General features: G+C 42.7%; 1 protein-coding gene across 1 annotated transcript in view; it reads left to right on the top strand.

Moving 5' to 3' along the window:
* Positions 1-783: 783 nt before the first annotated feature.
* The window catches only part of ME3 (malic enzyme 3), a 150,248-nt gene continuing 123,132 nt past the window's right edge, over positions 784-27,899 (top strand). The window contains exon 1 of the mRNA XM_086614377.1: positions 784-972. Coding sequence (XP_086470503.1) covers positions 784-972 — 189 coding nt within the window. The remainder of the gene's footprint in view (positions 973-27,899) is intronic.

A 27,899-nucleotide genomic window follows, 5' to 3' on the forward strand; every position in this document is an offset into this window, starting at 1 on the left:
AGAAAAATATATGTAATATACATAATATATACTATATGTGTAGTACATACTTTATATATACAGTATACTGCGTAGATAGACTTTATGCATAGAACATACAGATTATGGGTAGACTGAAATGCCTGACTATCCACAGCTGCTCACAGTCCGGAAAAGCGAAGACTGGAAAGTCCTTTCCAAGCGCTTCCCAACCACTTCCAGCCCAAACCACGCTCTGACTCTATGAGCAGCAGCCCCTCCGAGCAGCTTTGCTCCCCCTCCCCTTCCCCTCCTGCTGAGGGCCCCACACTGTGCCCGGGGACCGCGGCCCCAAAACCAGGTGCTGCGGCACCGGCCCCGCGCCAGGGCCGACGTGTCCCCCCGCTCCCCACAGCACGGGCCCGGGCTGTTCCCTCATGATGCGCTTTATTCGGGCTAACGGAGAAAACACAAGGCGAAGCCCCGGCCGGGCACACCCGCTCCCCTCCGGCCCGCGGAGGTGCCGCCGCGGGGTCGCCGGGCGGCCCCGCTGTCCCCGGCGGAGGCGGAGCCCCGGCAGACACCCCCCTCCCCTCAGCCGCCGGCTGAGCCTTAACAGGTAACGGAGGAGGCGCGACTGCCGCGGGGTCGGGGCGGGATCTGCTTCCTGGGTTTCCTTTCGCTTCGGCGGGCACCGCCGCTCCGTGAGGGGCCGGGCCGGGCGCACCTGGGCCGGGCCCGCCCCGCCCCGCCCCGCCGCGCCCTCCCGCCCAGCCGGGCGCTCGTGTCCGCTAACGCCGTCTCCGCAGGAGCCGCGGCAGCGCGATGGTGCCGGTGTGCGGCGGGGCGGGCGGCCGCCTGCTGCGGATGGCGGGGGCCGCCCGGAGGCCGCTTCTCCTCGGCGTCGCGCTGGGCCGCAGCCGCCAGGCGGGGGGCAGCCGCGCCGCCCATGGCGGCGCCCCGGCCGTCAAAAAGCGCGGCTACGACATCACCAGGAACCCCCACCTCAACAAGGTCGGTGCCGCGGGGGGCTGGTTTTCCAGCGGTGCGGGCGGCCTGGGTGGGAGGTGGGGGAAGGTGCTGGACAGGAAGCGCAGGTGTCCCGGCCCGGGAGTGCTCCCGCAGCGCTGGCCGTGCCCATCGCTGGGTTCAGCCCCGCTCCGAACGGGGATGAGGTGCCGGGGGAGGTGGGGCAGTGATGGCGGGTCGGCCCCACCAGAGCAGGGGGCAGTTCTGGGGGTGCCCGCCTGCTGGTTCGGCATCCGACGCCTCCTTCGGAGCCGGTCATCCAGGGGGATTGGAGTAGATGATCCTTTGAGGTCCCTTCCAATCCCTAACATTCTGTGATTCCCTGTCCGCTCAGCCGCTGCAGTGGTGGCACTGGAAGAGCCCGTGTAGGGCAGAAGTGCCTTCGGTGGGCACCTGAAGCCATTTGCCTGAAATCATGAAAAACTAGGAAGGAGAAAGCATGGCTTCTCCTAAAAACCCAATACCAAAACCTGGGGTATTTTGATACACATTGTGTTATGCGTGTAGCAGGGGAACCGATTGTTTACATCTTCATCGTAAACCAAAGACGTGTGGTTGTTCTTGTTTTCAATCTCCCTTTCGTAGCATATCCATAACAATGTGTGTCCCCCTACCAAAGCAGCGTGTTTTGCCAGGATGAAGATGTATTTGTTCTCAAATCTGCAGAAATGGCAATATTATTTAAAAACAAACAAACAAACAAACTCCAGGAGAAAGATTTTCAACAGTCTGCAAGGTGTGGAAAATGAGACCCTGTAATTTAGCCCCACACTACTTTTCCGTTGCTGCCCATAATTTAAAGGGGAGAAAAAAAATCTGGGTGCTAATTTTGGGATCAAATATGTCAGATTCAAGAATGTTGGGTTCTAGTTTCTTGTATTAATATTGCTAGAAAAAACTGCAAATACATGAATTACCTTAAAAATAAGCAGATACAAAATATGGTGTTGATAGTTGATGGGGCCATGACCGTTTATCATCTACTTGGTATGTAGTTATCCTGCATGTGAGCCTCCTATGTCTTCTTCTGGACTAGAGACTCTCTGGATGACAACTTTTCCTTTGTGTGATATGCTGTACGCTGGGCTGGACTGCATCTGCTGGTATTGTTTCAGCATCCATAGGGGTGCTCCCCTAAAGACCAAGGCACGCGATTACAGAGGGTGTTACTGAATCCATAACACCTTTGTAGACAATAATCTGATTTGAATTATTGTACAATGCGTGTCTGTAAGACTGAAGAGAAGAGGAATTGCCAACTCTCTTCATAAGCAGCAGTAATTCATCAACATTAAGTGGTTTTGGTGGGATTTTCTTCAATATTGGGCTTATTTTCTCTGATGTTCAGTGATAGTTATAAAGAGTAACATAGCTAGTGTATCTAGTAGTCTTGCATACATAGTTCAAAATGAAAAATTAATACTTTGACCTTCGCTCGGTGTAAAGCAATGATAACACGCATACAGTTGAATCTGTCACGTTTTAAATTGCTCTGGCTACCACAGAAGTAGATTTTGAATGTCCCACTTGATAATTTTCAGAACTGAGGCTTTTCTAAAGTGTTTTACCCCCTTCCAGTGAAATAAAGTATTTTTTTTTAAGTCTAAATGGGATTTTGGTCCATGTGCAGAGAAGGGAATAGAACTGCTTCTATTAGAGGTAAAATATATTCTAGTGTGCTGTGTTAAATTGGCCATGAGAAATCTCCCAGCTGGTCTCCAGCCTGGATGTTTGCTGTTTATGTTCTTGTGTTCCTCTGTCAGTACAGACCTTATGTTCATTGATGTAGTCATCTACAGAACGTCCAAGGGAGGACAGAAATGGCTAACATCTGTGGTAAGAGATAAAGACTACTTGTTTATGCACCTAGGTAACTATTAAGTAGTCGTTAGCAAACGCTCAGGCCCTCTTTCCAGACTTTTCTAAGCAGGCTTTTATTTCTCTGTTGCTCTTAACAGTTCATTGTAGTATCTAAGGAATTAAGTGTGTGCAAGTGAAATGGGCGATTTTGGACAGTTCATGTGTTGTCAACATATCATAGAATCATAGAATGGTTTGAACTGGAAGGAACCTTAAAGGTCATCTCGTTTCAACCCTCCTGCCATGAACAGGGACGCCTTGACTGATGGCCCTTTAGTCTTCTGTGCTGTGATGGTGTAGGCCAAAACTAGGGATCTCGATGGGTTTTCAACTGTTGTACACTCATCGCATAGCAATCGCTGTTTACCCCTGCGGTAGCTACATGCGGGCATGGGGTCATTGTTGCTTTTCTGCAGTGGATCTTACTTTAACCTAAGCTTTCATCTAATTGAAGGCTACTGTGCAGAGGATGGTCCTTACGTCTCTCCAAGAACCTCTGAAAAAGTTTTCTGGAAGTGATACTTTGGGCAGCAGGTCTTTTGCTGCTTTATTCACTGCCCTGGCTGTTTTATAGCTTTTTGGGTGAAGTTTAAAGTGTCAGTCTAAAGCTATGAAATGCGTGGTATTTATTCAATGAAGAAGACTATGTCCCTTCAGCAGAATCACAGACAGATTTATGGTCTGAGGTTATTGGTCCAAGTCTTTGCTTGTTTAGTAGGTTAAAGGTGCTTTGAAGAAGAGGCGGACTTGGAAGTCACTGCTGCCAGGTCCTCTGTAGTACCCTGAAATCAGGCTGTCCTCTGAGAATCTCCTCTGTTGTCCAAAGCTACCTGAGAAGAAAAAAAAAATAGAAAAACTGGTGATCGATGGAAGAAATTTACAGTTGTTTCTTTCCTTTAGTCATTGTTTACTCTGTGAAGTTGGCTGGTTTTTCTTTTGTAAAGGAATAGAATTCCTAAATATTGATCAAGAGTGCCAACACCGCATTAAGCGCAGATGGTAAATGAGTTATTTCCAGTCCTTAAATTATTCGGCCAATCTACACATTGTCTATAAGAGCTTGCTTGACTAGGCGTTTGGGGGAAATTTTAGAGGAAAAAGCTGTCTTGCAGTTAAGGCAAGACTGCGTTCCATCTCTGAGACTGGATTTGACTGTGTCTTGGACTTTGTGTGACTTTGGGGAAGTCGCGTGCAAGGAAATCTTGTAGCTTAAGTCCTTGGACAGTAGGAGGAACTTTGAAGACGGAACCTGTTGTGCTTCATCTATGCTGATGAGACTTCAAGCGCCCTGCGTGTTTCTGTACTATCCAAATACTGCTCTTCCTTCTGTTGTGAAGTATTACAGCACATTTCTGATCCAAGGGCAGGACTCGGAAAATGTCACTGTTCTTTTGAGGGGTACTTGCAGTCTTAAAAGACAATAGCAGTTGTTCTCAGCTGACAGAACAATCTCAGAAATAATAGGAGGATGACAAAGAGCTTGTCATATGTTTTCGTGAAGTGCTTCATGAAGTAGTTCTTCTTTTCTTGCCTTTGAATGCTGCAAAATTGGAAAACCTAAAAATTTTAACCATGTCAGAGAACCACTGACACTGTTCTGTGACGATCCAGGTGCAAGCTGCATTCCAGGAGGATTTGTTAGAAGGTTTGGACATGTGTAAGTGACTTGCTGACAGGGCAGCAGCAGGGGGACAAGTCTGTTCTGCTGTGGGACCTCAGCCTTGTGAACAGCTAATTCAGCACTCGGACCCTGGGAGGAAAGATGAGGCATCTCTTACCCACTGCTTCATTTCTCAGCGTTGCCTTGTGTTTGGTGTGGTCAAGGTCATGTTGTGTCCTCCCTCTGATACTGCTGTCAGTTCTTAAGATTGTGCAATTCTTCTCATCTTAGATGTGCTATTCATGATTCTCCAGTTCTTCCAGGGACTTCATCAAATCCATATGCCCTCTCTGTGTTTCAACAAACACAGACTGAGCTGGACAAGTCTCAGTTTGACCACGCACCTGTAGGAACTCAAAAGTCTTGTCCAAAATTGACTGTAATTTTGTTCAGGACATTTGGCTGCGCTATTCAGTTGAAAGGTTGATGGCACATCATGCATTTTGCTGGAAGTCCTATCTTTGAGATAAATCATGCCTCCTTGGAGCTCTGCCATCACAAACGGATGCAGAACTGGAGGTCACAGTTTGTTTTCAGAGTGGCAGCATGTTGCCATGTTTGAAGGGTTGAGATAATACACTAAACTTTTCTGCAAGGTGCAGTGCAGAGATCAAAATTTGGGGTCTTTTGTGTACATCTGCATAATACCCTGTCCTCTTTTGATATGCATGCATGTTCACCATAGATTTTCATGGAATGTGTCATAATGAATTACCAAATAACTTAAAAACAAAAAAAAAAAAAAAAACCCCAACAAAATAAAATTGCCAGTCTGGATCTGTAAGAATGAAACTTTAAAGAATTGCTGTAGGCTTCTGCAGCATTTTTGGAATGTACTGCTGTACACATCATTAAAATGCAGAAAGCTTGTTTGTCCTTCAGCTTTGAGGGGATCAGAACTGAGCTAACTGACGGTTCTGTAAACACAGTGTCAGTAATTTGCCACTGCAGCTGAGGAAAAAATGATAGTCTTGCACATGGCTGTACTCTGCAACTGTGGTGAAACAGGCCTAAAATTAGCTGGCTTTGTAAAATGATTGCATTTAAACAAAATTGGTAATGAGCACAAGAACAGTGCATCTGAAATGGCAGTTGGCAAGATCGAATCAAGGCAAGATACTGTTTTTAAATTAGTAAATGTCTTGTCTAAATGAACAGGGTTTTATTCTTACAACTGGAGTTCCTGAGTGGTTAGCTTTAGGTCTCCATAGACGTTCAAGCATTGAGGTGGGCAGAGGGCTTTACATGGCTGTGTGACTCCCAGCATTTTTTTAACTTGGCATGAGGAGGAGATGGGCAGAGTTTGTAGGTTCCCCTCTTATTTTTCAGGAGACTGTAGCTGTTCAACCAAGTTTTAGGGGACAAGTTTTAGACTGGAGAAGTTCCTTTAAAAAAAAAAATAATCCACTGGGAGTTACTAAATACACTAAAACCACACCTGGTTTAGAAAGTCCCCAAACTGAAAATGATGAAAGGATGGGAGTGTGCAGGGGAAGAGCGTCCCATTTGCCTGTGCTCTTTACCCTTCTTAAGGCTTATGGCTGCTGCTGGAGACAGGATGCTCGTGTAGATGAACTGACCTAGTAGGACTCTCAAATTTCTAGGGATATCAAACAAGATACTTCCATGGGCAAACCCTGCAGCACATGGGCCACTTCAAACCCGAGCCGGACGGTAGCTGAGAGCGAGCTCTTTGGCAAATCGTGCTCTAGCTCTTCTTTGTTCTGGAGTTGAAACATGAGCGAGCTGGAGCGCTGTGCAGTGTGGTGAGTCTTCCGTGGTGTCCAGAGCAGAGAGGCTGTTTTCATGTTTTCCCTTGTGCTTTATTTTATCAGTCAAGCCCAAGTGTGTTGCTGTTAACTTTGGTGGAAGCAAACTCTAAGGAGATGAGCTTTGGCCCAGTATTTTGCAAATGTGATGGTGTTCTGGAAATATGATTGCTCAGTTGGATTTGGCCTTCATCCTGGCATGTGGAGTTTCATTTTTGTTTGTTTGGTGTTAATGTCAAGCATATCTTTTTTGAGTCCAAAATGTCTTTTGGTAATGTCATTTCCTAATGTTTCGGTACCAAAAAACTTGTCGTTATGGCATGGTCAGCAAACTAAGCTCAAACTAAATTATCACTGCTTCTGGTATTGGCACCAGCCTGCAAAAGTCCCTTCACTTCCCCAGCTTGGATTCCAGTCCCTCTCCTTTATCATAGCCAAACCAGGAGGCCGTCTGTCTTCCTGTCCCTCTGCCTAATCTCTTGCCAACACGGTCACTCTGCCCTTTGGGATACCATTAATGCTTTGGGAATAGAGCTCTTGTGGAAAAGCTTGGAAGCGCAAAGGAAGCCTGTTGCTGCCGAGGTGAGAGGGGTGTGATGCAGACCCTGCCCCTGTCATACGTTGGTCCTTGTTTTGCCTTTAGCCCTTGTAAATGCATTGAGAGGTCTTGGAAGTATTGGTTGGGCAGCTTTTATGAGTGCTGAGTTTACGCTTACAGTCGCTAGAAGATATTAATAAAAATAAATTGTGTTTGGACCAAAATACTAGTTTCTGTTTTCTAAGCAGTTTATGTTGTAAAAATACCTTTAAAATTGCCTTTAAGTTGTGGAAATTCATCAGTTTGACAGCTGCCTCTGTTGCTTTCTTTTAATCATGCCCCTTCTTTTAGAGAAGCCTTGATCCTTACACCAGGCATGTTTGGCTAGGGCAGAGCCAAGACTGGACGTAGCTCTTGTTTCATAGGGTAGACTAAGTTTTTTTGACACTTGAATAAGAATTACACTTAAGTAACACGAACTGTTTGATAAATAGTGTGAAAATTGATATTGTTGTGGTTAGAATAGATCTAAGGCTGAATGTGACAGCTTCTGCAGCATTCCTGTTCATTGCATCTAGTGAAATGTGTGACAAACCACCAGTGGATTACTTTGGAAGCACTGTGCATGTTGGTGGGTTGTTGTGTGTGGGTCTGGTCCTGTAAACAGTCTGCACCCCACTGATCTCGGCAGGCTTCAAGCCTTGCCCCACGTGAGCAGCGTGACATATAATGTCATCGATGTTGGAGTCTGTGTGCTGCTGTATGTTGAGGTGAGTCAGTGGTGCTCGTCAGGTTTAGTGAGGATTTAACCAAAGCTGCTGAAAGGCAGCGCTAGTTCACAAGATGAAGTGGAGAGCAGTACTTTGTGGCTTGGTTTTGATTTCAGATGGATTTGCCATGCGGTGAGGTACCTACTAGAGATGGGTCTGGCAGCTTTGTAGTTCTGAGTTTGACCCCTGAATTTTTGCTTTTGGTGTGTTGTAGATCTGACACTTGCTGAACAAAACTGGACCTCGAGCAAATTCCATTTAAATTGGTTTTGGATAAAGCAAATGTAAACTGAATTCCTCTTCAGCTTCTGTAGCAGCCACGTCTGGAGAAACACTCTGGCTACTGTTACTGGCATTTGTTCAGAGCTGAGAAGGAAAGGTGAGCCTTTAATGAAGGCCAACCCCGCAGTTTCTTAGGAACAAGAGATAGAAACTATTCAGTAACTCCACTCCTCTGATTTGAAACCTGATGGTAGGAGAAACTGAGTGCTTGGGATGCTGAGCTTTGGGTCTCAGTGCACAATGTCCCTCTTTCTAGGGAGCAAAGCCCCTCTGACTGATCAACCCGTATGATCTGTATACCCAAAAGACCCATAGACTACACCAGCTCTCTAATAGTGTTACTTTAGTGCAAGCTGCACATGGATTCCAATTCCTCTCTTACAAGGTGAGTGTTTTATATACACACTAAGAGTGTTTATAAAAATGTCACTTTGCCCCAGTTTTATCACTTCAATATAATGAAATCAGTAAGTGTCAAAAATGGGGTTTGTTAGGCTTACAGCGGACACAGATATGCAAGAGCATTCTATAAACTTACAGGATGACCTCAGCTGTGTAATTTGACCCTTAATCTTGTATCTCAAATCACCATATTCCTAGTTTCTCTTCTGCTTTTCATCTGCTGACACAATCAAGTGCATTATGCGATTTCTTAAAATCAGCATAAATTTCGTAGCCTGCATATGCTATGGAACAGAACATAATAATTGCAAATGGTACTGTATTTTTTTTAGATTTAGATCACAATAAATGGGATTCAACGCAGTAAGAGGGAGTTTTTCAGCTTAATACACAGTTGAAATCTTCTTGCTGTACACAGTTTGTCCCCTTATGCTCCCCTCCCTGCCCCCGCAAATTATTCTTAGTTTTCATGGCATCTGCAGAACTTTACATAAAATTAACCATTTTTTTTTCTCTTTAATAAGAAAGCATACTGGAACAAAGCATACATGATCAGCTTTATATTCACTTGCTGTGTTTTGCTGATGGACTTGTGCTCCAGCACTATTCTGCAGTATGAATAAGGTGGACAGAGTTGCGCTTTACGCGTAGCAAGAAAGAACTGGACTCCATAGATTTGTTTATCTGAAAGCCTGGTTTGATCCTGCGGTAAACCATGGCCAGTTCCTGTGAGTTGCAGTAGACCAGGATTTAATCCATGAACTGTTAAAACAACTGCACTCAGTTGATACCCCGTGCTCAAGGGGGAAGTTATGTGTGTTTATAATATTTAGGCTCCCCTGAGGCTTTGGGTTAGTTTTCTTTCTCTGACTTTCTGTAGATGATGCTGATTTGCCTTTTTGCCCCCTGCAACTCGCCTGGCTGATGGGAGATGCTGTGCAAACCTCTACTTTTGGCGACTTTCCTGCGGTTTCAGTGTTTTGCTCATTCTTCACTTCAAAGAGTGCCACTGCCATCGCGTGCTCCTGTGCACACAGCACTCGGGCATTTCTTGCACAGAGCCCCATGCAGAATTAAGGCCTGGAGTCTGATGTTGGAGCTGCCAAAGCACATACCAGCTGTAGCTGAAAGCTGGATGCTACCCTGCACAGGAGAAGCCTTGCCTCTGGCTCTCTCTGATTAAACACCATGCAGGAGTGCATATTGTCCTGTTTTGTTGATTTCTTTTTAATCAAGGGAAAGGAAACTAAAAGGCAAATTATTATTTTAATTACCTTGGGGTTCTGGATCCATAAATATTCTTACACTGACAAAATCTAGCAGACAACTCAGACTGAAAAAACAAAGTTTTTTTCCTTTGTCTTTCGCTTTTCGTCTGCCTGCTACTTATTTTTCTGTCTTTTTTCTCACTGACTTATCAGACCTGCTATCAACCCTTGAACAGCCTATTGTAGCTTTCACCCAAATAAATTCTTTTGGGACAGACTTAGCTTTAGAGCTGTTGTGAGCAGGTCAGACAGGCCTTGATGCTTGGGGGAGAATAAACACTGTGCTATAATTCCTTCTCTTTCAATAGGGGGCTTAGCACAACAGCAAACTTGACTACTTTCAGCTTACAATGTGCTGTAGTAGAGATGACAAGCATGTTTTTAATTTTTAGCCTCCTCTCTGAGGCCCAGGGGTGACACTTGCTATCTGTCTCCCCAAACAACATGACGTTTTGATAAATGACTAATGTATTGTCTGCTTAATACAATATCTTTCTTTTAAAAATGTTTTAAATGGCAATGCTTTTTATAGTTCTGCAGCTGCCAAACACAAAACTCAGACATAAACTGAGCAGACTGTGGTTCTGACAAAGAAAATAACGCCGACAGAGAAGTTTTCTGCATATCAACATTTTCTGCTTTGCTTCACTTTGCAGCTCTCTGTTGCACATATATCCTTTTTCAACACGTGGAACTGAAACAGATTTTTGGTAAACTTCTGTATTGTATATGAAAAAGATTAGCTCCGCATCTCAGAGCAATTTTTTTCTGTGTGCCTAGCTTACAAAGTGATAAGTCTGTTTTGTAGTATGTCCATATGGATTAGCTCTGTTCAGCCTCGTAAAACACGTAGTTAAGGCTTTACTGTATTTCTCAACATAGGAAGGAATTAGTTATTTCAGATACAGCAGTGTTATGTTCTCCTGGACAAGACATCTTGAACTTTAGCTCCTTGGCTTGGCTAATGGATTTGTCGCTTCCTCTAGTGGTTAAATTAATTATGGAAACTATTAAACTCTGTTTAATCTTTATTTGAAGTTAAACCTGCATGTAATTTTAGTTGTGATTATTTGCGAATAAGAGAATGTGTTGTATGTGCCAAATCCTGCGGTTTTTGAAAGTGTCTAGATTATTAAGGCTTTCTGTTGTCAGGATGGTCTAAGCGTGTAAGCAGGGCAGGGGCTGGAGGGAGAGATAATGTGTTTTATGCAACCAACTGATTTAGATGGGGAGGAGAAGTAAAATCAAGGATTTTCATGTTCATAGCCCTTCTTCTAGCAACTCTATTTTTTTTTATCCCCAACTAGATCAGTTGGTCCAATATAAGAACCGCAACAACAGCAACAAAAATACCTGCCAAACTCAAAACAAAGCCTCTTCCCTGTGAGCAGTTTTGTACTCCAGAGGGAATTAGATGTCTTCATGTTACCATTTGTGTCTATAGCTGGGGTAAACAGTTGCTTCTGTAAATCTGATCCCTTGATCACAATTATTGGAAGGACGAGGCAAGGCCCTTCTCTCCCTTAATATTATATGAAATTTTCTAAATCTAGCCATAAAATGAGCCAAATAAAAAAAAAATAAAAAATTACCTGCTGAAGTGCCAAGTGGAAAAAACTAAATATAATCTAAAAATGTATCTCCTATTGATTTGGAATTTTTTTTTAAACAAATCCTCTTTAAAGACAAAAAAACAGCTGGGAGAGAAAACCGCTTGTGCTGGTGTGATGTGCACAAAGTCTGAATTCCTGCAGACAGTCTTGTAGGGAGGAGAAAAGCGTTGTATGATGGCTGCAGGAGCATGAAAGACGCTCGTAGCTGTATTAGAATAGTTTTGCAGTGTTGGTGCTTTCTGGGTGAGAGACGCAGTCTGCGCCAGAGGATGTGAAAGGGTTTGAAGTGACGTGGATGTTGAGAAGGAGAGTTGAAAGCTCTTCTCTCTTCCTGCAGTGCCTAGCAGATGGCTTGGCTTGGTGGGTGAGAGTGATGGGAAGCAATGATAAACGTGACCATGTGCTCAAGGTAGGTGCACCTGCAGAAAACCTTCCAAGTGTAAGCTGACACTCATCCTAATGCAGAATGGCTCGTGTTCTGCGGTGCCTGCTACTTTATACTCACTAGCAAATTTGCTTACTTTGGCATCTTACAAGCTTGTCGAGTAAATCACATTCAAACACACACTCAGTTGCTCAAAGGTAATAAAAGAATTTTTTTCCCTCTCAAGTTCGGAGGGTTTTCAGTGCATGTGCCACTGGGACTTGTTTCTCATGGCACACATGCAACAGATTCCTCTTAGGTTTGGTAAACTGCCCAGGTTGTGATGTGCAGCAGTATTTATTAGAAGGAGACACGTGTGACATGCCTTTCCCTCCATGTGCTGATGCCAGCAGCTTTGACTGGCTTATGTCAAGGGAAAAAAGAAGTGCTTGCACCAGCACAGAGATCTCCCTGAGCATTGTTATTTGGTTTCTAAGAGGCAGCACAGGCTTAAACCGTTGGGAGGCTTTCTGCTGATTTCAATTAACTTTGCGTCAAGCCTTCTTCAAATACAGGAGCAAGCAACTGCACCATTCAAGATGTGAGATTATTTAATCCCGAAAGGATAAGATTAAAGATAGTATAGTGTGAAATTTTACCATCTTGCTCTGTTAGTAGATAGTAATTAAAGTGGAAGCATGTGTGGAAATTTATACTTCCAAAATCTCAAAGCAAAAATGGAGTTTTCCAATATCATAAATTTCTGCTGATACAGAATCACATGAAGGCTCCAGCTGCTTCCATAGTTGTGTGTCCCAAAAATCAAAAGTGCCTTTTAGTACTCCTTATTTTAGCGTTATCCATCCAAGCTCATTCATCTTCCTGATGAGTTTTGGAGCAACCAACTCGGTGATGCCTTTCCAATGCCAAAAGCTGCCTCTGGCACGCAGGCAAGAAGAGCTGGACTTCTTCGCAAGAGGTGCTGGAGAAAAAATGAGGGTTTGAAGCAAGGTACCACAGAGAGCTTGAAGCTGCCCCGGAGAATTCTTGTAGTAGCTTAATAAAACTTAGAAAAGTGCCTTTGAATTGTGACCTTCCAAATGTCCACTGGTCAAGGGTAACTGGGATTATGAAACCAGAATGAATGCATGACTGATGCTTGCTGAAACTGGACCACTCTCCCTAAGGGCAAGTAATTGTTTTGGATTTAACATGTTAACTGTATTTGAAGTTATAAGATAACAACGTGGTTTCTCATAGGAATAGAAGGAAGTGATGCAAACATGCTGGAAAGCAGCAGCAAGACTGGCTGCAGCTGGAAAATAGGATTGGTGTTGGCCACTTTTAAGAAGTTAATTGCACTTTAAAGATAAGCTTTAATGGATTTGGCAGTGAAAGTGCAACTGTAACCAGATCTTGTTGTTTTGTACAAGTGCCTTTCAGGTTGCTCTGCAAGGTCAAATGTCCTGTTGACTGGCAGCTGGACTGCTCTGCATCTAGGAATGTAACTGGTATTTGGTGCAGTTGCAAAATGAGTTGCCCACTGAAGCCAAATATAAAAGTGTGTGAGAGTCCAGCAGTTTCACTTCCTGCAAAGCTGGAAACCCTTGTGGAATTTATTAGGATTTCCTGCAGGGAAAGAGGGATATTAATCTCTTTTGACTTACAGAATCATAATATTTGCATTGCAATTTGTGACACAGAGCAGGAAGTTTTCAATTAGTATTTCGTGAGGAGCAGCAAATTCAGTAAAGCAGTGGCTTTTAACTTTTTACTTTCTGTCAGAAAATAAAGCAGCTTGCAGAACCTTAAATGTTCCACAGTGTTGGAGGAGAGAACAACAGTGAACGAGGTTACAGATCTACTAAGAAGCAGTGAACAGCTGAAACTGTTCTCGTGTCTTTCTCCATGTCTTTGCTTGACATCATCATAATTTAATCCCTGAACTGTAGTACTGTATCAAGTGTGCTTGTGGGAGGCATAAACCTCAGTCTTGTTGATATAATAGTCACTTGGTCAGTTCACTACTGGTTTGAATTTTCCTAGTGTTACAAAATTGCTCTCACAGTCTGAGCTGATGGCAATGAACCCTGATGTAGGGCCCAACCCAAATTTACTTGAAGTTTTAGGAGCCTCTTCCCTTTCAGGTTCGTAGTAACTCCATACCATAGGACACGCTTTATGTCTCTTAGAGAGGCTTAAACCTTAATTTTGAGACATCGCTTTTTCCTATCAAGGCAGAACAACATTGCTAGGAGAGGTGAGGCATTCGGGCTGAGGAGCCTCTACTAGCTTCCAGATCTGCAGTGTGCACGTATGCATGTGGCCATGGTGGTGGGACCATCTTATTCTGTGCATTGCAAATATTCCCTGTCTCCATTCTGGATGAGATGAGGCACTCCAATCCCTTGAGTATAAGGAGATCTTAAGGTGATCCGTTCACCCACAGATACCCACACTGTAAATGCCTGAAGTAGCTGAGATACATTCATGCTGTGAATGGGCATGTGCTGGATGGCTCGTGCCAGAGTTGCTACTCTCTTTGTCACTTCACTGATGTTTCAGGTACTCTAGCAAATAATTTCTTCTCAGTGCTTCCGTGCGCCCATCACGTGCCCAGAGCATTGCTACACAGACCTCCTTTACATAGTGGTCTTTGAAGACTGATTTAGTCAGTCTTGTAGAACCTTGTAGGCAAAGAATACCAAAGGACAAACAGTGCAACAAAATGAACAACGAGTTCTTCGAACCAGTGTCTTTGTACTCCCTATTTTTGCTTACTGTTGTTTTCCTGGATGTGGCTGGAGATCCTCTCTTTACTCAAAAGAGGTGGGGAGAAGGGCAAAGAGGAAGGATGAAAACAGGGAATAGAGGGACAAATAAAGGAGCTCTCTCCTGTGAAATGAGGAAGAGGCTTTATCCAGCCTGAATTCTGTTGCTCAACACATACTTTAGTATTAAAGATAATCAAATTATCTCTGAGATTGAGGAATTTTCCCTGCCCTGTATGTTATATAAAGCAGGCAGAGATGTTAAGGGTTGCTCCTCCTGTGCAGACCACGAGCGTGCAGAGCGCCCTGACAGTTTGTAACTGTGTGGGAGATCCTGTGTCTGGTTCAGGTACTGAGTCTGCACGCTTGCCTGTGGCTTAATAGAAGATCTAGGTGAAAATAGAGAACATGCCTTGAGATACTGGTACTTGAGAGATTAGATCTCAAAGCTCATTCTTTAGAGAGGAAATCTGTATTCATATTTGGTAATTCATCCAACAAATATGAGGTAAAGAAAATAAATGCTAGAAGTTATAAAGATACTTACTTATTGCTCCACAAATTAAAAAAAAATATCTTCATTATCTAGAATGTACCACGTAAGTATAGAATGTTCTCCAACTTGAGCCTGAGGTGGGGACACTGGTTACTTTTTCACTTCAGTGAGACTGTGGTTAGGCACATCGTCCCTGGCTGTGGTTGCCAGATTGTGGCAAAATATATGAACTATTGAGTTTGAGCATCAAGACGTGGGGGGAAAAAAAAAAAAAACAAGAAAAGAAAACAATGTGACTGGGAGAAATACTTGTGGCTTATTTCTTATTCCTGACTCTTGGGGGCATTCAGCACATAATAGGACTTTCAAGGCATGTATCATACAGCTTCTGTTTTTCCTTAATGAGATTCATTCAGGCGTTGGAGTTGAAGCAAGTGGAGTCCTAACACGCTCGCTGTGTTGCATTCTCTTGTGCTTCCTATCAAATAGTTCTGGAGGGCAGTTTCTGAATCAGTCTGCTACGCGTTTGAGAAAGGATTGAGCAGTCATGGACATCGTATTGGTGTAGAATAGCTCACATTTAGTTTTGGAGCGCTCTTCTGAGACAGGGAAATTGAGTTATTCTCGCTTCAGTGGGAAACTGAATTTAGCTTGCCCAAGGTAATTCGGGATGTTTGTGGCAGATCAAGTAAGTGAGCATGAGTCTCTCCAAATTAACGTCTTACCAATTCAGCCAGCATACCTGTCTGCTCAGTTGTCTTATCAGAGGGTCTTTTATCTCTACCAACAATGATCTCAACCACAGTCTGTTAGAAACACATGATATTTCAACAGCTACATCCCATACATGCCATCAAATATGCATATTTTTATAAAACAAAAAGCATTTTGTGAAATATTTCCCAAAAGTTGTGTGCAAAGGAAGGAAGCACTAATAAGCAGCTGTTCTAGGAAGATTTTTTTTAATTCCGTTTACCAGAACTCACTTCCTTTTTTTCTTTCGTCATTAATATGCTTAGTTAATAACTTAAAAATTCTGTCTTTATTATATAACAGTTCAAAACCTCCAGTCTCACTGTCTATAAGTTTACAGGTGTTGGCATCTGTAACTTGAGGTAATTAACTTGTCTACATTATTAAAGTAATAATTCAGAGAGGCAACCCAAATAGGCTAAATACTTACGCTTAAAGCTAGTGTGCCAGAGATCTGGGTGTGATGTGTGGTCCTGCTGTGGCTGTTGCTTAAGCATCTGATTGGGCAGATACTGCAGGGATTTCTTAGAAATCAAGACATTATTGGCCTGACTTTCCTCTCATTATATTTAATGACACCTTCCAGCAAATGCCTAGGACTAGATCCAAAGCAGATTGAATTGGTGGGAAACAAACAAGTAATTACAGCCCTTTGCAGTAAAGTATTCAGAGTTCCAGCCTTATTGACTTCATATTGTTTAAGAAAGTGCTTTGCTGAACTGGGGCATAGGTTGTTGGTTTAGTATCCCACTGCTGTAAGACTACAAGTCCGAAGGCTCCGAGGAGTGGCTTTGTAAGAGCACAGCTGGGTTGTAAGCAAATGGTGATGCACTTCTGCTCTGCATTCAGAGGGAAGAGAAGCAAAAATAAAAACCAATAATGTATCTGTATTATTGAGTACTAGGCAGAAAAAATCAACTGCAAAACCAAAATGAACTTGCAGAATGAGATTCAGACAGCTTATAATATCTCTCCAGTTGGCGTTTGCTTTATTAAACAAATAAGAAGAAAAAAAAGTAATAAATACCTTACAGAGTGACACAGTCACTTCAGGTGTTAAAACTTTTGAGTGCTATGAATTTGCTCTCAGCTTCACACTGTTGAGATAACATGAAATGTTCTCATTGATTCACTTTCTTTAATCTAAGAAAAGAGGAGCTAAAGAGTAGTGGATGAAAGGAGAGGGTCCTGAAGCAGTATGACAGACTCTTATATTAGTAGTGGTCTTAGATCCTTTATTCTTTGATGCTAGTAGAGGAGTTTGACCTGTCCTTCCCGTGTACTACGCAGTGACTGAGCAGTTTGCTTAAAGTATGATATGATTAAGGATGTTCGGAGCCAGGGTCTGCCCCTAAGCCATGGAGTGCAAACCTTTTCTCCTCCCTGGATATTTAGATGTTAAATTTTGGTTCACTTTGTCTTGGTGCAAAAGTACCTGCTCTGATACATTTGCTCTTTTGGTTGACAATTCCTTTGTCTCAACTCCCTAGTTCCGAGGTTTGGGAAGTTCTGGAAAAGAAACAAAGTGTAGCAGTAACAAAAAACATAGTGAGGATTGCCTGTAAGCTATGGTAAAAGGAATAAAACCCCACAACCATGACAAACTTGGTCTCTCTTCTACATGTCAAGCCCTTTACAATCAAAAAGTGTATTTCTTGAAATGTGTAAATGTTTGTATTTTGATCCTACAGGTCTGTAGATGCAATGCTTACAGTCAGGAAATGGAATCATAGAATCATAGAATGGTTTGGGTTGGAAGGGACCTTAAAGATCATCTAGTTCCAACCTCCCTGCCATGGGCAGGGAAACTCTCCACTACCAGGTTGCCCAAAGCCTCGTCCAACTTGGCCTTGCACACTGCCAGGGATGGGGCATCCACAACTAAGGGGTAATGGTTTTAAAATAGAGGGAGGTAGATTCAGATTGGATATTAGGAAAAAATTTTTTACCATGAGAGTGGTAGAACACTGGAACAGGTTGCCCAGAGAGGTGGTGGATGCTCCATCCCTGGAGACATTCAAGGCCAGGTTGGACGAGGCCCTGAGCAACCTGATCTAGTTGGAGATATCCCTGTTCCTTGCAGGGGGGTTGGACTAGATGACCTTTGAAGGTCCCTTCCAGCCCTAACCATTCTATGATTCTCTGGGCAACCTGTTCCACTGCCTCACCACTCTCAGAGTGAAAAATTTCTTTCTTATATCTAACCTAAATCTGCCCTCTTTCAGTTCAAAGCCATTGCCCCTTGTCCTATCACTACATGCCCTTGTAAAAAGTCCCTCTCCAGCTTTCCTGTAGGCCCCCTTTAGGTACTGGAAAGCTGCTATAAGATCACCCTGGAGCCTTCTCTTCTCCAGGCTGAACAGCCCCAACTCTCTCAGCCTGTCTCCATAGCAGAGGTGCTCCAGCCCTCTGATCATCTTCGTGGCCCTCTCTGGACTCATTCCATTAGCTCCATGTCCTTCTTGTGTTGGGGACTCCAGAGCTGAACACAGTATTCCAGGTGGGGTCTCATGAGAGCAGAGCAGAGGGGCAGAATCCCCTCCCTCGACCTGCTGACCACGCTCCTTTTGATACAGCCCAGGATACGATTTGCTTTCTGGGCTGCCAGCGCACATTGCCAGCTCATGTTGAGCTTCTCATCCACCATCACTCCCAAGTCCTTTTCCTCAGGGCTGCTCTCAATCCATTCTCCGCCCAGCCTGCACTTGTGCATGGGATTGCCCCAACCCACATGCAGGACCTTGCACTTGGCCTTGTTGAACTTCATGAGGTTCTCAGAGGCCCATCTCTCCAGCCTGTCAAGGTCCCTCTGGATGGCATCCCTTCCCTCCAGCGTGTCCACAACACCACACAACAAGAATCCTTTCTCCTTGATCCATATAGAAAGACTTGTACCTGATAGCAGGTTCAGGATGAGGCACAAATTCCGAGATCTGCTGGGAATTTGTATTGTTGTGAGTAATACAAATGTGGATGACCAGATCTGTATAAAAAAAAAAAACAAAAAACACACTCCAAGGCTTGGATTTTCAATGAAGACAAAAATAAACCCAGAATGTTTGCTTCATGCTGAATCTTAGCAGTGCTGTTCCAAGACAAACATAGCTTAGAACTTGGTGGCTTTTGGAAGAAACCGTATTTTTATTTTTTTTATGTCTTTAAGTGATTCAGGTAATCTCAAACTTTGCAGAACTGCTTTCTTTTGTCTGGGGAGAAAAGGCTTGGAGAAGCATCAGGGCAACTTTTATGCAGAAATTTTGACTGAGACCAGCGTAACGGGGTAGGGAGGTACCTGATTTGATAAACTTACGTGTAACACAAAGCTGATTTAAAACGTTCAACTGCAGGGACACCCCTCTGCAATTCTCACAGAGTTTTAATTTGAAGTAAGATTTTGATAGGTACAAAATATACATCCCCAGCAGCATAGGAATTGAGCAACTTTAGTATAATTTGGATACTCATCAAAGTAGAACTTTATATCAAATTTGTCGGAAACCACTTTTTTTTTTTAAAAAAAAAAAAAAAAAAACAAACACATGTATGTGCCTAGACCATGATTTTTGGCAGAATCTGGTCTGTTTATTCTGAGTCCTAATTCACCCCTGCTGTTCTCTGAAATGAAAACCTTCTGATTCTCCTGCAGGAAGAGGCATTGGTACTGCCATCTGCAAAACATCAACATCTTCTACATCATGCTAAAATTTCTCTGACCTCTCAGCATATGATGACTTTTAAAGAATGTTCAAAGGCATACCCTTATCTTCTATTAAACACCAAAGTTAGGAGACTGAGAATGTCTTGTCATGTAACCAATTTGTTAAGGTGGGCATCAGTTAACTTATGCTGTTTCTTGTCAGCCATTAATCCATGCTTTCACTCTTGTATTCTAGTGATGGAAAAGTGATATGTTTATCTACTTTGTGTTAACCCATTATTTTGTGCGCTTCTGCATTTTACAATTAATGTTTCTGTGAAGCAATAACAGCTTGCAAGTGCTGAGCTTTGAATAGAATGTTTGGGATGTATTTGCACAAGCCATCTCTTTTAGAGCTCTCCTTTTATGAATATTGGATGTAGATCACGAATGGAAATGCCCAAGAGATGCATTCATAGCTTGAAGCCTAAAGCTGCTTTCTGTGAATAATCTGTAACACTTTTGAGAAAAGTATGAAACATTCCATGCTATTAATATAACCTCATTTTGAATATGACATACATGTCAAAAAGGGATTTTAATATAACAGTGGTAGGGTTTTTTTACCATCAGGAGTACAAGATAAGGAGATAAGCAAAGTCTCTGTGCTATAATAAAATGAAGAGTGATAGCAGAAAACAAAGCAATTTGGTGTGTTGCTTGTGTCTATACTGTACGTAGGCTGGCTCGGAGGAACCCAGGTCCTGGTTCTGTCTGTCCACTTATCCTGGTAAGCAGCCCAACTTCAGCTTGTTTGTGAAATTCAAAGACCCTTGTGCAGAAATATGTGTTGTCTTGCCTGTTGGCATCAGACCTCTACAAAGTAAGATGAGAGGTAGAGGCATCTGAACCTCACAGTGATCTGCTGCCCCACAGCAGATGGACATGTGCTTGAGCGTACTGTAAAGCGCAGACTGTACTTTGGACCTTGAACAGGTCTTGAAACTGGCTTTATAGAAGACATGGTAGAAGTAGGTGGTATTTCTGATTCTAAAATCTTGTATAAAATATTTTTGTTTCCAGTAAGTTCACTGTTCTACATCTTTAAGCAAAAACTCTTTGAGTTTGCAGCAAATTAGTACAGATACAGGCATCTTGTGCCATCCTGACGTCAAGGAGAGGATCATGCTGTCCTGGTTTAGCCCAGCCAGCAGCTCAGCCACCACGCAGCCGCTTGATCACTCCTGCCCTCAGTGGGGTGGAGAGAGAAAAATGTAATGCAAGGCCGGAGGGTCAGGATAAGAACAGGGAGGGATCACCCACCAACCATGGCCTTGGGCAAAACAGACTTAGCCTGGGGACAAATCAATTTAATTTGTTAATGGTTCATTCAGAGAGGATGACAAGAAACAAAGCCAGATCTTAAAAGCACCTTCCCCTCACCCCTCCGTTCTTCCTGGCTCTACCTCCTGGCCTTAAGGGATGGGGCATCCGACCTGCCCAGAGACCAGTCCGACGAGTTTTGGAGCTGGGGAAGCTTTTCGCAGCTACTTACAGGGACCGTTTCTGCTGCCCCTCCCGTAAACCCAGCACACATGCCTTTAAACGTTACTGGTATATCTCAGGAGAGCAAAGGTAGAATGAATACATATGCCTCGTTCTTACTCTTTGAGGACTTAAAAACCAGTGAGAATTTACAGTGAAGTTCATAGAATCATAGAATCGTTAGGGCTGGAAGGGACCTTCAAAGGTCATCTAGTCCAACCCCCCTGCAAGGAACAGGGATATCTCCAACTAGATCAGGTTGCTCAGGGCCTCATCCAACCGGGCCTTGAACGTCTCCAGGGATGGAGCATCCACCACCTCTCTGGGCAACCTGTTCCAGTGTTCTACAACTCTCATGGTAAAAAATTTTTTCCTAATATCCAACCTGAATCTACCTCCCTCTATTTTAAAACCATTACCCCTTGTCCTATCACAACTGGCCCTCTTGAACAGCCTCTCCCCATCTTTCTTGTAGGCCCCCTTGAGGTACTGGAAGACCGCTATAAGGTCACCCCGGAGCCTCCTCTTCTCCAGGCTGAACAGCCCCAACTCTTTCAGCCTGTTGAAGATTTTTGAGATTTTCTGTTTATCTGGCAACCTCTTCTGCTACCAAGGGAAGAAGAGGGAAACCCTTTTTTAATCCAGGTGCTTTTTGCCACAAATAAATTTATTCATTGAATGTAAACATATAACTACTTTAATTGCCCATAGTTTACTGAGCTTTCTGATACATCTAGAAAGACTTGAGGAAAATGCCTGATTTGAATTTGAATTGGGGATTTTCCATTATAAATACTTGTGTGTTCACCGTGCTTCATCAGATAGCAGGTTTTGGAGGTATGATGGTGTTAAAAGAGGTGTTTGTAACCTTTTAACAATTTTTAGGGGTAGGTAATGTACATAATAAAATAGAAGATCTTGGGGAAGTGGTGGCCATAAGCTTTTTGAAAGTGGTTAGAAGTTTCTGTGTGTGTGATATCCAGGAAGCTTGATCTCTACAATCAAAATCAAATATGATCTATTACCCATCTCAACATCCAGGTAATCTGCCAGATCTCAACTGTTTTGTGATCACTGGCAGCCTTCCTTGAACTGCTAATCAACAAGTGCATCCTGATGCTTGTTTAAAACTACAGCTGATGAGCAGCTTTGCCATGTGAGCTGGTCTTAATGACATAATTAAATGTTTGCATTCATAATCTGGTTACAGTCTCTTAATACAGGCTTTATGGCACGAGTCATCCCTGCCTCATGGGAAGGCTTTAGTCAACACGCTCTGTGAATGGGGCTGCTTTGAATTTTGTGTGGTAATGGATTCCTACCAACTCAAAAACTCCAGAAGCCCCAAATGACATACAGCAGATGTGGGCAGTGTCTGTACTAACAAATTAAGCACACCCAGGACCACTCTGCCAGCTGCAAGGTCTGCACGCACACTGCTAAACTCCTACTCTTCAAAACAGTGGGTCTGCTTACTGGGTACGGTCTGGGACCCATTGTAACTCCCACATGGCCAATCCAAGTATCACCAGCCCTATAAATAGGACTGACTGCTCCAAAAGTTTTGAATCTAACTGTTATTGGGCAACATCAGGGGTTTTCAGTTAAAATATGATATTGGTAATTACAGCTTTTGATAATCAGCAGCTGTTGTGTATTTAATTATTCCTCTACATTTGTTTTTAATATAATTTGTTATGAAACTGTGATTCTACTTTCAGTATTAACAAAAGTATCATTTAGGTTTTGTTAGCAAAGTCTTCTTTAAATCTCAAAATACAGACTAAGCTTTTAGTTTTGCAACTGATTTACAGCTTGCCTGTAGTCTTTCATTTCACCTTTCTATTTCCATTTTTTAAGCTAGGGAAACTTTTCATTCATACTGGGTTTTTTTGAAAGAGATGCTTTGTTTGGTGGCAGTTTTTTTTTTTTCATCAGTAATGACCCCAGGGTCTCATTTCTTTTGTTACATGCTTTCTACTTAGGGACTGGTGCATGAATCCCCATACGAACCACTTCTGGATAGAAATAGCATTTCTTAGTGGAGCCGAACCTATGTATAATTATATTAATAAAATACAAAATACAAATGCTTCTTACTGTCCTTGATGTACCTCGGTTGTGCTGTTATGTCTGTTCCTGTTGCTTTGGAATAGGATTTACAGATTAAATTAAGAATTACTTTTTTTCCTCTATTCTTTTTCATGTGACAGTTTCTTGCTTTAGTAAGACTTACAAAGTGGTGGCTGAAAGCTTAGAATATGGAAAAGCCTCAGCACAACTCTGCTTCCCCAGACCTCTGTGGCAGCACCTTTTCAGTGTAAGTCCTGTGTACTTAAAGGGGGCCTACAGGAAAGCTGGGGAGAGACTTTTTACAAGGGTGTGTAGTGATAGGACAAGGGGAAATGGCTTTAAACTGAAAGAGGGGAGATTTCCATTAGATCTAAGGAAGAAATTTTTCACTCAGAGGGTGGTGAGGCACTGGAACAGATTGTTCAGAGAAGTTGTGGATGCCCAATCCCTGGACGTGTTCAAGGCCAGGTTGGATGAGGCTTTGAGCAACCTGGTGTAGTGGAGGGTGTCCCTGCCCATGGCAGTGGGATTGGAACTAGATGATCTTCGAGGTCCCTTCCAACCCTAACCATTCTGTGATTCTATGTATGACAGCTGCTTGCTGATTTTTCACACTAGTCCAAAGCAGAGTCAAAGAGATGAAGACCTCATGTGCAACAGACAGGGATTTCCCACCCACATATTTTTAAGGAATTCTTTGAAAATTATATTACTTGCGGGCTACCTCAACGTTGGTGAATCATGTGGCACTAAAGCCACTAATTATAGCTTGGTTAAGCGGTCTACAGTAAACAAAAATTTCCAGTATTTGAAGAAGAATTTGTGACCCTGAAAGCTTGTCCTTTTTTTTTTATTCTTTTATTCACTCTATCAGTTGGCATAACTAAGCTTGGTGAGAATGACTGACATATACCAGGAGCTCATAAGTCTGATGCTGAGAATAGCAACATATACAGTTAATCCAGAAATGATTAATGTATTTGCTGAGCATTTCCAAGTGGAAGGTTGTTCATTGCCCCAGGACAGTACTTTTCACATGGCTTAGTCTTTCGCAATGGTTAGTACTATGAAAGTGGAGAAAGCAATTGCAGATAACTTTATATAATTGCATTGCTCTTTTTAGTTTTCAAATTTTATTATGTAAAATATTTCATTCTATAATAATGCTTTTTATCTCTTGGGTTCTTAATTGGTTTGCACTAACTAATTACTAGTTTACAGTATGTTGCTTGCTTCTTCGTATCTGAAGTGGGCAGCTCTTTCAGTAAGGAGTGAAGAACTAGAGCCCATTTATGAGGCCTGTTTCCTGCCAAAGTTGCTTAAAAACTCCACGGCTTCTGGTGATTGTCAGTACTCTGAGGTTTTTTTACCAGATGATGGAAACACCCTCTTATCTGCAACACCTATAAGGTTTATGTGACTGAAACGTTTCCATAGAGATATCTGGATGGAAAAGGTCACAAATACGAGACAAGTAATCTGATGGACCTCCTAAAAGTGGTACTTCATCAGCCCCAGAATAAGTGATGACTTCTGTTTCAAATAGTTGTTCATCATCCTTCCAGAAAAGCAGCTTGTCAAGGGAAGTATCTTTGGTGGTATTCAGTAACCAGTAATTGATGTTCTGGAGTTAATGAGACAAGTTCAGAGGGAGTTTGGAAAGTTAGGTCTATCTTGCTTCACAATTATCCCTTCATTGGTAATTTAAGCTCGTTACTTCATGCTTTATGTGGACACAGTAGACTCTTGCTCACTTTACTAGAGAAGCAATCAGCTTCAGCAAAGCCAGACGATCAAATTGGACCATCAGAGTTTGTAAGATGTTAAACTGCTGCAGCAGTTATCTTCAGGACCTTGTGACACACATTCTACCCTAAAGCAAATGTTCACGCTTGAACATAACAAAAAGCTTTGCTACCACAGTGGTTCACGGACCTTCAAAGGACTCTCGTCTGTGTTGTGGTGTGACCCCTTCTATGTGGGTGTTTGGATTTTGAAAGGGTTCGCTGCATCTGTGAACCCTGCAGAGACACCACTCATTTGCAGTGTTGTCAGGTCTCTTTCCTACAAATAAAGGATGTGTTTCTGTATAAAAAAGGAAAAGGTGTTTTGGGGTATGTTTTGCAGACAGATCTCACCTTCATTAAACACCGAGAAAAACCTGCTGTCATTATGCTTAGCAAGACTCAGCTTGGAAGCGTCAGGTGTTGGCGTAGGGTTTCAGACGGATCTGGCAAGGGGATGGGGATCTGACTGCATGACGCACGCTTTTTCTGTGCTGTGCTTCAGCACTTCAGAGAGGCGTTCAGTTCTTAAATGTCTTAAGCATCTTCCAAGAAGCACTGCATCTTCATTTCTCGCTTCACAAGCCTGTGAGACAGCGCTTTTGTCTTGACTGTTTATCTGAGGGAAACATGAAAGCTGGAGAGGGACTTTTGACAGGGTGTGTAGTGAAAGGACAAGGAACAATGTCTTTAAACTGAAAGAGAGGAGATTTAGATTAGATATAAGGAAGAAATTTTTCACTCTGAGGGCAGTGAGGCACTGGAACAGGTTGCCCAGACATGTTGTGGATGCTCCATCCCTAGAAGTGTTCAAGGCCAGGTTGGATGGGGCTTTGAACAACCTGGTGTAGTGGAGGGTGTCCCTGCCCATGGCAGGGGGGTTGGAACTAGATGATCTTGAAGGTCCCTTCCAACTCAAACCATTCTATGATTCTCTGACAGTTCACATAATGAGCTTCTTTTCTGTAAAGACTTGTCCTGGCCAGAGAGTTCACCCACAAGCAGAATTTTGAGAGACATCCTGCGATATTTAAGAGTTCTCTGTGTGTGAATATATAGAAAAAAAACTCTGGAAGATGTAGCTGCTTTTTAATCTTGCTTTAAATTTCCTTCTGGATAGCCTTGCATTAACAGTGGTGTTGCAGCCAAACAATTTCAAATTGCCAAAGTGCTCTTTCATCTGTTAATTTACAGCTGGTTCATCTAAAGCCATTCAGGCACGTTTCACTGTGTCGGGGGTGCTATTTCCATGGCACTACCTAGACCATGTCTGAGCTTAATACAGCATTTTTGCCTCGCTGCTGTGGCTGGAACTCCACATTTCTCAATGACAGAACACACTGGTTCATGTAGGGCTTTTTGGCCAATAACTGATGCTAGATGATATTTGGCTCTGTCAGCAGGGTTTGGCTGGTCAAGCTGACTCTATTCTCTCCTCCCTCCACCCACCCTCTCATTTGTTTTCCCCTGTTCCACAGCTTGGAAAGGAAAAATCTGAAAGTGAAGAAATCTCAGAGATTCCACTACTTCATTCCCAGTCCTCTGCCTTTAGGAAATCCAGTTCCCCAGTGAATAATAACCACCTCAGTGCAAAGCTTACTGCAGAGAAAGTGCAATCTTGTGTTGGTGTTAAGAATCGATTCCATGATGCGCAGCTACTTGCGTGGTTCCTGATGCTGTTACAGTGCTTTATAAACTATTAGAACATACTTTTGCCTTTTTAGGGGATCTTGTTACAAGCCAATACTTGGTAGTTGCAGAATTTTGGTTTTCGCCCAGACTGTGTGGTGAGATCCCCCGGCATGCGCCTCGGCTCGGCGATGAATTGGCCTTGGAGCATCGATGCTAAAGATGCCTGTGGAGAACCCCACAGCAAGAAACAGTATGAAAAAACATGAGAAACTTGAAATAATTTGAGGTTTCTTTGCATTCTTCCAACCAAATGGTTCTTTGCATCCTACCTTCTCTTATATCTCAGGTATCTTGATAAATTCACTGCTTTGATATGTCTACATGGGTTTAATTAGACCAGACTGTTTATGCCAGTATCCTGTTCTCACAGTGGCCAACAGCAGATGCTTAGGGAAAAACAGGGATAGGCACACAAGCATCAACAATGCTTCCGACTGCCAGCGGTTTGCGGCTCAGGGACCTACTAGCTTAAATCATTGCGTTTAATAGCCTTCAAAATACTTTCTTCCCCTGTTTGTTAAATGCCTTTAAACTCCATATTGGAAGAAGTAACATAGAAGGCAAGAAGTTCTTTAAGATGACTGAGCATTGCTTAAAGAAATACCTCATTTTTATTTTGAATCTGCACTTTAGTGGCATCATTTGGTGCCTCCTTGCTCTTCTGTTAGACGAGACTAATAACCACAGATTTCTCTGTCCCTCCAGGAGAAACATGATTTCCAGCAACTTCTTAAGAGAGACTTCTAGAGAATCTCAGCACCTGAGGTGATGATGGGATGAAGATGTTACTGATGAAGGCCTTGTGGTGGTGGGACGAAGGCTTTGCAGTAGGACAACACGTACTAGCCTAATTCAGTTTCTCAGATTTAGGGACCAATGACTAGGGTTAAGTAGATAGGGTGGCTATCTCTTTATTGTTAAGTTTTCTGCTTTACATAACACATTAGTAATACTCAGATGTTCATGACCTCCTGAATCTCAACCCCGTTTTTTTCTCTGTGTGTGGGGAAGAGAATAACAGTAAGAGTAGGAAGTGTGGATTCCCTTTGAAGTAGATTAGTTTTAAGTCACACCAAGGTTAAAAATGAACAAACAAACAAGCAATACCTCCCCAGCCCCACACAAGATGATCACCAAAAATTAGCACATCTAAAATCAATGAGTTTTTAAAAACTAGTTGGTTCTCAGCCTGTTGCTTAAATTCTCATGGGAAATGAGTGGAAAAATTGAAAATAAAATGGAGACTTGATAGTGAAAAGCCCTAGTGTGGTAGAGTAGAGATAGAAAATGAATTTGAAATGTGCAGTTATAAGAAGTCAATTTTCCCATTTCATAAGAAAATAAGAATTGTAAAGCGATGTCTAGAATACAGCTCTGCAATGGAAATTACTTTCATAAATTGAATCTGTAACTTCAAGTGCATCACATAAGCACATATTCCACAGCCTCAAAACGTATTTAATAAACTGATATGATAGAATTTCAATACAAATAGCTCTGTGAAAGAGTAAACAACAGCGTGATGGTAAAGCTGTAGAGATAAGCCTTAAGGGTCTTTACAGTCGTTTTTATATGTTGGATTTTTTTAAAATAACCTATGTTTTTAAGGAGACAGTCCTTGTCTGCTTTATGTAA

Source organism: Tauraco erythrolophus, chromosome 1, assembly GCF_009769465.1.
Source record: "Tauraco erythrolophus isolate bTauEry1 chromosome 1, bTauEry1.pri, whole genome shotgun sequence".
NCBI lineage: Eukaryota > Metazoa > Chordata > Aves > Musophagiformes > Musophagidae > Tauraco > Tauraco erythrolophus.